The 11,706-nt window shown below is 38.2% G+C and overlaps 2 protein-coding genes across 3 annotated transcripts; both read right to left on the bottom strand.

Moving 5' to 3' along the window:
• Positions 1-49: 49 nt before the first annotated feature.
• On the bottom strand, positions 50-3,425 carry LOC141445035 (uncharacterized). The gene is made up of 2 exons (XM_074110810.1): positions 3,390-3,425; positions 50-2,388 (listed from the first exon to the last, which is right to left on the bottom strand). Exons 1-2 carry the CDS (start codon positions 3,393-3,395, stop codon positions 778-780), a joined length of 1,617 nt encoding a protein of 538 aa, XP_073966911.1. The 5' UTR covers positions 3,396-3,425; the 3' UTR covers positions 50-777.
• On the bottom strand, positions 50-6,006 carry LOC141445036 (uncharacterized). 2 transcript variants are annotated; one of them, XM_074110811.1, is made up of 2 exons: positions 4,590-6,006; positions 50-4,086 (listed from the first exon to the last, which is right to left on the bottom strand). In XM_074110811.1, exons 1-2 carry the CDS (start codon positions 6,004-6,006, stop codon positions 4,082-4,084), a joined length of 1,422 nt encoding a protein of 473 aa, XP_073966912.1. In that variant the 3' UTR covers positions 50-4,081. The 2 variants fall into 2 exon arrangements, with proteins under 2 accessions (XP_073966912.1, XP_073966913.1); XM_074110812.1 differs by having other exon boundaries at positions 50-4,777; positions 5,025-6,006.
• Between the last annotated feature and the right edge of the window lie 5,700 nt (positions 6,007-11,706).

Raw genomic sequence — 11,706 nt, 5'->3', positions numbered from 1 at the left:
ATTGTTTTAGGCTGGTTTATGAATTACGGCAAGAAATAAAAAACACACATCAGTTGTACACAGGCGATGGAACGGAAGAGAGTTTATTAGTTTTTTTTTTTACAATTGAAGTGTCACAGATACAATATATAACATACTCCCGCCTCTTACAAACAACAACAAATTCAGGTTACACTGTAATAGAATTAAATTGAAATTTCACACAATTATTAAATAATTTATAATATGATATGAGATCAAGGGAAGTCAATAATTAGATAGGTAGTCAATTACATTGTGAACAGGCTTTTGGAAACAAATTCAAGCTCAGCTACTGGAACACTAAATCAGTGTCCATAATTTTATCTCAACATAGTCAGCAGGTGACTGAGGTCAATGACCCATAACCGATCATGAATTTGACAATGACTATACTAAACATAAACATAAAAATACAGGTCAAAATTTCAAGAAGTTACACATATGTGCATATGTATGTGCACTACTTATATAATTAAGAGATCAAAAAAAATTACACAAAAAATTATATGGCAATAATTTTCAACTTATTGCAGCTTAAATATAGCTACTTATGAAACTACATATTATTAGGACAGAACGACGGTTCTGTTCCCTTGGCATCATAATAGTGATATACACCAGCAATATGCATCTAGGCCTGCGGTAACAGAACTATCGTTTTGTTTATACAAGAATAGTACCTACAGAATAATATTATGCGAAATCAACACTAATATTTGAACATTTCTAGTCAGAACATTGGGATAGACACGTTTATTAGATGGGAAGCGGTACAATTTTAGTGATGGGTCTGACATAAACACTATCTTTAATTTTAATTGATACAGCTCTTACATTGCTGTCTTTCCCATGGAACAGCTGAGTTACTCTTCCCATTGGCCAAGATAATGGCGGTGCTTTATCCTCTTTTAAGAGCACAAGGCTATTTAAGTTAATATTTGGCTTACTGGAGTGCCATTTATATCTCATTTGCAGAGAATTAAGATAGTCAGTTCTCCATCTCTTCCAGAAGTTTTGTTTTAGTTTAGTTATCAGTTGATATATTTTAAGTCTATTATCTGGAATGTTTGATACATCAACCTCTGGAAAGGATGTTAAACGATCACCAATGATGAAGTGAGCAGGTGTCAAGCACTGCTCATCAGAAGCATCTTCACTTAAAGGGGAAATGGGACGGCTATTTAGTATGGCCTCTATTTCTATCAGCAAAGTATTAAAGTGCTCATATGAAAGTACATGGTTACCTAGGACGCGTTTCAGGTGATGTTTTAAATTTTTCACTCCTGACTCCCACGCCCCCCCCCAATGTGCTGATGCAGGTGGTATAAATTGCCATTCAAAACCTTCTATACTGGCAAAGTCAGACAAAACTTGTTTATTGTTTTGAAATAGATTGTAAACAGCTTTCAACTCATTGCTTGCCCCTATAAAATTTGAGCCGTGGTCACTAAACATTTGTAAACATTTACCACGACGAGAAATAAATCTTTTTAAAGCATTAATGAATTCTTTTGACGACAAGTCGCTGACTAGTTGGAGGTCGATCGCTTTGGTCGACATGCAAATAAATATGCAGACATACCCTTTGTGAATCATTGGCTTCCTGCTGCGCCATTCTTTTACCTCTAGGGGCCCAGCAAAATCTACGCCGCTCAGCAGGAACGGTCTGGCCGGCGTCACCCGGTACTTTGGCAGGTCGGCCATTATTTGTGTCAGCGGTTGTCCTTGAAATCTGAAACATTTCATGCAGTTAAATATTAGCTTGCGCAGTCTGTTTCGCGCATTTAGCGGCCAGAACCGTGATCTCAAATTGGACAACGTAGTCTCGATACCAGCATGGAGCAGACGTTCATGTTCCTGCAATATAATTAAATCAGTAACGTGATGTTTCGATGGCAACAGTAAGGGATACTTGTGATCCCGGTGAAGAGCCGCGTGCTTCAACCTACCACCAACACGTAAACAGTCATTTTCATCCTTGAAAATGTTAAGATATTTAATTTGGTTGACAGTGAACTTGCAGTCATTTCTGTCAACATCAGAGGTCAATATCTGGAATTCTTTGCTGAATTCTTCCTTCTGGAGCAGCATAACGATTTTATTAGTAGCCTCTTTCAATTCCTTTATGGATATGGGGCCCTTTAATTTATTGCTAGGGTGCCTGGAATTATGCACAAATCTGTAAACATACGCAAAGGTGCGAAGTAGGCGCCACCATTTTGAAAATCTTTGGAATACCGTGGACATGTACGACTCAGGTGCCTCATGCGACGCCAGCGCGACTTGCTTTGCTTCCTCAACGACTGCAGAACACAACTGGGGCGGTACTTGCCACTGCTCTCTATCAAATGTCAGCCAAGATGGACCCTGAAACCACAAATTATTTTTAATAAAATCTTGGGGCATTTGACCTCTGGACACCGCATCTGCAGGGTTTTCAACAGTGTTAACGTAACTCCAGTTCAGGTGTATTGTCAATTCCTGTATTTGAGCGACCCTATTAGCGACAAATACCTGCCATCGTGATGGATCTGCCCTGATCCAGGACAATGTTATCATGGCATCAGACCAGCAATAAACGTCACCTAAATCGACTTTTAAAATCTGAGCAATATTATTGATAAGGCGGGCAAGCATGTGAGCCGCACATAGCTCAAGCCTGGCAAGAGTCACAGTCTTTATGGGGGCCACGCGCGATTTCGCGCATATGAAGTGGACTGTATATTGGTTGTTAGGTAAACGACATCGCGTGTAGACCACACATCCCAGAGCCTTGGTAGAAGCATCCGAGAACCCATGGAGCTCCAACTTACAGCGTTCTGGATGGACCATAAGTCTGGGGACTGAAACAGAGTTTAAATTTGGCAATTTCTCACAAAATGCTTGCCACAAACAATAAATATCATTGGGGATATCATCATCCCAATCAATTTTGGCTTTCCACGTCAATTGCATTATTATTTTTGCAAAGACAGTGACAGGGGCTACAAAGCCTTGAGGATCAAAAATTTTAGCTATTTCGGTAAGTACATGCCTCTTAGTTTTCTTGGCATTGCAAAATCCATCAGGACAAGACACAGACAACCTATCACTTGAAGGATCCCATTTTAAGCCCAATGTTTTCACAGCTGCATCCTCATTGGCATCAAATTTGAAAGTGCACTTGGTGCGCTTCTCCTTTGGAATATTATTTAATACAATTTGATTATTGGAGTACCATTTGTGAAGTTCGAACTGGCCTTTACCTAGCAGGCATTGCAATTCGGACATAGTTTGAACAGCTTTGTCAATACTATCAGATCCTGCCAAGATGTCGTCACAGTAGGTATTCTCCAATACGACCTTAGAAGCCAAAGGAAAATTTTTACCTTCATCCTCTACCAGCTGGAGCAGCGTCCTGGTCGCGAGGTAGCTGGCAGGCGCAGTGCCGTAAGTCGCGGTGCTCAACTGCAGGCACTTCAACTCTCCACCAGGGTCGCGCCATAGAATACGCTGTAGCGATTGAAACTTTTTAATATTTACTTGGCGATACATTTTTGTCATGTCACAAATAAATGCGTATTTATTCAGACGAAATTTCAACAAAATTTCAAATAGATTTGCCTGGACAACAGGACCGACATACAAAACGTCATTGAGGCTAACTCCTGAATTTGATCGCGCTGAGGCATTGAAAACTACCCTTAATGACGTCGTAATAGCGTCCTCCCTTATCACTGGCAGATGTGGCATGTAAAACTCAGGTTGAGACTCGTCAGGAAAATCAGTTACCCAATGGGCGTGGCCCAACTGCACAAACTCGTGAATAAAGTCAGAATATTTTTTATATAGCTCAGGATTATTCTGGAGCTTTTTTTCCAAACTAAGAAGACAACGCAAAGCCATATTAAAAGAATTACCTAATTTAGGCAGCATCTCCTCTTTGACCGGCAAGTCGACTTCATACCTGCCCGTGGAGTCGCGCGAAACGGACTGCACGTACAGCTGCTCGCAGGCGGCATCGGCGCTCGACATGATGTGCTGCGCAGGCAGCTCCTCCATTGTCCAGAACTTTGTCAAGTCATCCTGTAAAAATTTGCACACAGAATTGTCTGGCATTTTAATTAACTGATTCCTGGTCAGAACCAGATTTCCACAGAAAATCCAACCAAAAGTTGTATTTAATAACCCAGGAATATTTGGACCCAAGTTTAACTGACCATCTTGCATACACAACCGGAAGTCATTAATGCCTAAAATTGCATCTACTTTTCTAGATACATTGAAATCAGGATCGGCTAAATTGACAGAACCCGGCCACTTCATTAAATTCTTTGGAAAGTTGGTAGTTGGCAAAGACTCAGTAATTGTTTTTAGCACACAAAAATCACTATTGAATTTGTGCTTAAAATCTCTGGTAGAGATTTGTAAATTAATTTTTGCATTGACAGGAGTTGCATTACCACCTACACCAGAGACAGAAAACTTGACAGGAGTCTTTTTGCAAGCTAATTTGGCAACAAAATCCTCTGTAATGTAGTTCTTTTGACTACCACTGTCTAATAATATTCGACAAAAATGGATCTCACCAGAATCATCGATGACATAACACAAGGCTGTTGGAAGGAGAGATATTTCACATTTTTCTTCCACAGCAGTGTTGTGTAAGTTGAGAGTCGGCTGCGGCACAACTAATGAGTCTGCCAAACATGAACTCTCTATGGCCGGTGTTGACAAGATCACTCCATCTGCCAATGGCTCGGCTTCATTTTTGGAACTGGAAACAATCAAATTATTTGGAGAGACAGGCACAGATTTTGGATGTAGCAGGGTGTGATGTTTCTGCTGACATGATCTACACACAAAGGTTTGTTTACAATCTGACACAGAGTGACCAGCGGACAAACAAAGAGAGCACAACTTAAACTTGTCTGTAAATTTTATCCTATCATCAACTGTCAGTTTTAAAAACTTGTAACACCTATTGATGTAATGCTGGCCATTACAAAATCCACACAGCTTACCTGATTTATTCTGTTTACCATTGCTCTCCTTATTTGTGATCACATTTGACACGGACCGATGACTGCTAGAGGTTGGCTTGGTGGACTCAGATGAAATCATCTCCAATGCTTGGCATCTCTGCTGAATATGCTTGATAAAATCATTTATGCTAGGGAAATCCTTGGACTTTCGACTCAGTTCAAAGTCTCTTAATGAACTAAAGTCCAACTTTGAGCATAAAACATGAATGAGAAGCATGTCAGCTAGTTCGGGCACCTGTAAAGCTAGCAATGAGTTAAAATGCTGCTGAAAATCGTTCATCAAGTTTCTCAAGTCGTAATTGCGGTTTATTTTGCCCAAATTTAACAGTGAGTGAATGTGATGGTTGGCAATCAAAACTTTGTTATCATATCGTTCCATCAGCGCATCCCATGCTTTACTGTAATTAGCAGCAGAGTGGTCAATTGTTGAGACCAATGCGGCCGCTTCCCCCTTTAAGCAAGATTTCAAGTAATAAAACTTACTAACATCATTTAGGTCATTATTGCTATGAACCAAGCTGCTAAACAAGTCTTTAAAGTTAAGCCACTCGTTATAGTTTCCGCCAAAGGTAGGAAGTGAAATTTTAGGAAGAAGACCGGCGCCTGAAGAAGGCTTAGAAGTTCCATGCATTGACTGAGTATTCGTACTCGCGTCCGGCGCGCACGCGGTCGCCTGCCGCCGCTGCAGCGCCAACAGCAGCTCGGTGCACCTGGTTTCTAGCTGAAGGCCCGCTTCCTGCTCGGCGGGGTCCAACGATTCAATACTCATGTTGACGTCTTCAATCTTGGCCAAAATTTCACGTAACCGCTCGTTGTGAAACGGGAGCTCGTCGATGGGCGCTTTGTTCACCAAATTTGATATGTGCGTAACACGCCCTTTTAAAAATCGCCTTTTGTTTATAAGCGGTTGTAGTTCGCAGGTTGTAGACTTCAAAGATGCCTCTTCTTGATCTGACGCCATTTTGATGCCACGTTTTATAACTCGGGCGCCGGCGCCGACAAAGGCACGTTGATTCAATCTGGCTCAATCCGCCCTCGCAGCACAACAAGGACAATGCGTTGACGATAAATATCTTGCAGAATACTTATTCCGGTATTTAAGGACCAATGTTTTAGGCTGGTTTATGAATTACGGCAAGAAATAAAAAACACACATCAGTTGTACACAGGCGATGGAACGGAAGAGAGTTTATTTATTTTTTTTTTTTTACAATTGAAGTGTCACAGATACAATATATAACAGTCATAGTTCCTATATGCAGGCTCAAATTTTTCCTTCACTACACCGAGGACCGCATTCTGTGAATAGTTTTGAACTCAGAAAAGCTTGCAAATTATGATTCTGAATGTTGCCAGAAGGTCCGGTGGTTCATTTTTTTCATACCTAAGAAATCATGTAAATGGACTGAAAATGCTTTTGAAACCATTTTAATAATTATTTTCCTGACAATATCCCATTTTTACAAGCTTTCATTTAACTTGCAACGTTACATATATGTATGTCTGCAAGTTGAATTTGACCCACTTCCAGTGGCCGGATTGACTTGAAATTTGGCATACTTATGTAAATCTGATGACAATACAATAATCGGATAGTGACATCCTGGTGGTCCAACTAGGATCGTCTCTGAAGGACGGAACTCTTCAACGGTTAATGGCATCGACTTGAAATTTGGTACGGAAATGTAGTTTAGATGACGATCAACAAAAAGTACAGTCAGCAAAAAAGCTGTATTAAAAATTAAATTTTTAATGAAATACTTTTTTCTTATTATTAAAAATAAAAGTTATCAACTGACTCGGTATATGCATATTTTTTTAATATTATAAAGCATATATTTAATGCATATATTAGCTTTTTTTCAGTCCATTTACATGATGTTTTAAGGGATGGGGTATATAAACAAAATGGACCACCGGATCTCCTGGCAACATTCAGAATCATAATTTGCAAGCTTTTCTGAGTTCAAAACTATTCACAGAATGCGGTCCTCTAATTTTGCATACGCAACTTCCCTTGGCGCCTGCTCTATACATTTACAAATATTTTTACGTGAACTTTTAACAAAATAATTACAATATAGCTCTATCTTACACTGTAATGCTCATAAATAGATACATATCCTGTAGCATTTTTTTATAATAAAAACACTGTTCGAGGGAGTAGAAAGTAGACAGTTTTCTAAAATTAATGACTTTCGGTAATGGTGTTTCACAGATTCAAACATGTTTCTCTGTAACAATTCATTACCAAGATCTTATTTGTCGTTTCTAATATTTTCAACTAGCTGCTACTTGTATCACACATGGAGAGTTTTAATTACGTACCTGCATACCGTATTCAATATTAATTTAAAACTTTTAATCTTGATTATGTTGCCCTCATTAGCCTGCATTAAAACGACGTTATGTCGCCGAACAGTTAGCAGCAGAACTGGATGAGCGATTACGGTGCTTAAATTGAATTACACACGACTCTACTGCAAAAGTAATAAGAGTGTTTAGATCATTTGGACCACCACAACCGCTCATATACTTCTGCTGCTGACTGTACACAGCTTGATTAAATATCTGCCTGTAACATTTTCGTGGAATCCAATCAATTAAATCGCAAAGTTATTTTGAGGTAGGAATTCTAATCTCAATATTTATCCGCATCATAACTAAATCACTAAAGTGGAATCATTCGCGCCATTTAATATAAGTTTCACGAACCGTATAAAAATATCACCCCTGCCAACAAGCCATGGCGGAATCACCACCCCACAACTAGTAACCCCATGTCAAACATAAATAGTGAAAAGTAAATAAATGAGCATCAGTGCCCTGATTATTTCGTTCCTCTACGTTCACGCGGCCATTTTGAATTTCAATTTTTTTAGGTCCATAAACGTTAGGGCGATAATAAATGGGATATTCACTTATTACCAATGATAAAAAGTATTTACTTAGGGGAGTTTTATTACTGGATATTTTCGTAGTCTGTTCCAAAATTTCAATTTTCGCTTTTATTTTATAAATATTACATTTACTACTTACTACCTAAGTATTTAAATTTTCCCCTGTAACCGATTATACCTACAAAACGCACGACCTTACCCAATTTAGGCTATAGGCACTGATGTGGCTATAGGTATCTATGCACCCTTCGACATTGACATTGAAATAGGAAAGGTCGACCGCCGTTCCCACAGGCTCAATGCTTTTGCCCCGATACTTTTTCCAAGTAATACCTACATATTGGATTTGTGTGATGTCGATAACACGATTTAGGAAAAAAAATAGATTTGGTCGTTTTCTGGTCTTATGATTGGGATAGTTAGATCTTGTTATATGTAGATTTTATGTTTTCCAATATTATACATTTAGATGTTGGACGGCACTTTGTAATATTCCAAAAATACTGATATTTCATATTTAGTACCTATATCGTGTCAGAAACAGAAAAATCGTTTAACCTGGGTAATTGAATTTATCGCTTCATTCATTACCTTATCATCTTTCATCACAAACTTATGATCTGACATAAATTTTTCAATTTCCACGTTTAGCGGCCGTTTAGAAAATTATTTTCCACAATCTACCAAGCAGAGGCATACTCAAAACGCGAAGCTTAGTTCATTTCCGCCACAGACCGCCCTATAATAACTGAAATGCTTTAAGTTAATGCTTAGAACTTGGCAAACGACGATACTTCTGTTTACTCTCTACCTGTAAATTTTATTTTCTTGAGAGTTTAATGAGCGTGGGACCGCTGTAAATTACAATTTCTGAGCAAAGAAATGCATTTTTGGTAATAATAGTTCCCTAAGAAAATAAAGCTAGGTATACCGTAGGTAGTATAGTTATAGCCTTTTCGAAAAAATGCGACTAATAAAACACACTTATTCTTCTAGTAGTAGCAGCACTAGTCTATTTATCAGGAAAAAAAACGAACTGCTAATTGCAAAGTCAAGTTTGCGTAGAGCGAGAGTATTATTTTTTGACGGTCCATGCTAACACTTTTCTTTTTTTTAAATAAAAGCCCAATTTCTTGACTTATACTTTTGATTAAAATTTTATTGTACTGAAATTTTCTTATTTTCAAGAACTTGTCGTTTTCACTTAGCGAGTTATTTAATTAAATGATGTTACTTGAGTTGCCAAGATTTTATACCATTTTCTCTTACTTTGAACGTTTATCCTACTAATATTGTAAATGCGAAAGTTTGTAAGTCTGTTTGTTTGTTTGTTACTTCGTCACGTCTAAACCACTGAACCGATTAAGATGAAATTCGGTATTCAGATAGTTTGAATCCCAAAAAAGGACATAGGATAGTTTTTATCCCGAAAATTGCATAGTTCCCGCGGGATAGCGATAAACGAATTTTGCGCGGACGGAGTCGTGGTAACGGCTAGTAGGTATATATTTACGTTTAATATTCATGAAGTAAATATACTGCTTTTAAATTTTTGATATAAATACTATGCATAATTCCTTTCTTCACACATTGACAAATATACCTACTGATTGCATATTTTATTTGTTGGTAATTTTTAGATCCTTTTTGATAAAATATCGACATAAACGCACAAGTTATCTTAGCGCCAACACTAAATAAATTAAGCATTCGGCTGTGGAGAAATTTCAGACTTGTCACGAAGAAGTATTGTATTGCAGACATTTAACATTTACCCCACATAGGAATTACGGGCCACGTAGGCATTCACATTTACAAATAGGTAAAACAAATCAAAAACTGCTTCTAACTCACACTAGGTAGCTACAACCATGTGGCATTATTTATTACAATCTGTGATAATATTGTTGGTGGAATTCACATGTGAAAAACCAAAGCTGAAAAACCAAAAATAAACATGAGTATCTTTATAAGTACAGAAATAAAATAATGGAGGCAATCGTTAATATTCTCTTAATTTTGTATCTAATTATACATTTTCACCCAATTTTATATTCCTTTGTGTACAGCCACGGGTAGGTACTTAAATGTCACATGTCGTATATTATTGGCAGATCCTTTAAACTTCTGATGGCATTACCTGTCTTGAAAAACAACTCACAATGCCCGAACACTTCACACCTATTACGATACACCCCGCTTCCATTCACAAATGTGACGCCACACACAAAGACTCGAACATAAACGTCACGGCGGTGGTTTTTCAAAAATCGAACGGTCTTCATTTTATTTCTTCTCTCCCAGTATTTGATGCATTAGGCACGAATTAGTCGGCCAGTTCTTTCACGACGTAGATATAATGTACAGTTTTTTTGATGGTATCTGTTGCATTCACAAAGTGACAAAGTAGTAACGCCCATTGCTTGTGTGTGGCGGAGCTTGGGTGGCTCAGAGAAAACCTGGAGAGCGTCTGTCGAACAATTTCATTACCTAGTTGGAAAAATGACCTCATTCCTTTTTATAGAAAATTCTTGTTATTTCTCCAGATGTGAACATAATAATATACAAACTTGTGTCTAACTATCGATATAGAAGTAGGTAGGTAGGCGTGGTGGCCTGGTGGTTTGACCTATGACCTCTTAAGTAGAGGATCGTGGGTTCATATCCGGGCTCGCACCTCTAAGTTTTTCGGAATTCATGTGCGAAGCTACAGTTGAAATTTACCACGAGCTTAACGAAGCAGGAAAACATCGTGAGGAAACCTGCGAAGCAATTCAATAGTGTGTGTGAAGGGGGACGTACTTGAATATAGTGATAGTCTAAAACAGAACTAACGTAGTTGTATTATTTTTGAGGAATCTAAAAACGGTCTAGAAAACCAACACATCGAGGTTCAAATGGTATTTTAAACACTTGAATTGGTTCTCAACGCCCTTAAACACAAATACTTACCGAGAAACAAACTTCACGCTTAAAACAGAATTCCAATACTCAATTACGTGGCCACAAAAATAGCTTCAAATTGTTACCTCTTCATTTTCTGAGCGTGAAATATTCGTTAATGTAAGGCTAACCACACAATTCGGGACCTCATGCAGTCTCTAGAACAAAAGGTATGGTTACTGCCCAGTAGCAAGTAAACCCCCATGATGCCAGTGCGTTGTATCAAAACCACAAACAAGGCTATTGAGACCAGCGTACTTTGGCTCGCTTTGTTTTGTTGACCATAGAAACTTGTACTATGTATTGTTGGAAACCAAACTATAATATTACCGGTGGGTGGCTTGGTTCGATATGTAAAGGCTTCACCCAAACGATGACAGATTTGCAACCTGTTATTGATTGCTTCCTCGGCACAATCAATTGTAAGTGATGGAGACGTCTGCTACCGTGCAGAGCGAACTAAGAGTACAGATCTAGTGAACAGTTTTTTTCCATTTTATTTTGTCGGATAATCTAAATTTATCTTGCTTCCTCAAGTAGTTTATTGAAGTTTACTGAAGCAAATTGAGAAAGCAAGATAAAATACGCACGACAAAATACGATGGAAAAACTTAATTCAATAGATTTTTATGTAGCAGTAAAAAGCAAATTTTGTATTCAAAAATTGAAAACTTTGTTACACCTATTTGAAAATTAACGAGTACCACCACGTGCGTTAGTTTCAAAAATACGGACTTTGCTCTCCAGAAAAGTATCACGCGTCTAACAAAACTTGGCAAACTAAGTTAAGTACAATTATCTTCAGACTAGGGCCTGTT

Source organism: Choristoneura fumiferana, unplaced genomic scaffold, assembly GCF_025370935.1.
Source record: "Choristoneura fumiferana unplaced genomic scaffold, NRCan_CFum_1 Sck3bRy_160;HRSCAF=349_pilon, whole genome shotgun sequence".
NCBI lineage: Eukaryota > Metazoa > Arthropoda > Insecta > Lepidoptera > Tortricidae > Choristoneura > Choristoneura fumiferana.
Note: the sequence above shows the minus strand (reverse complement) of the source record. Positions and strands in the feature narration are given on the sequence as shown.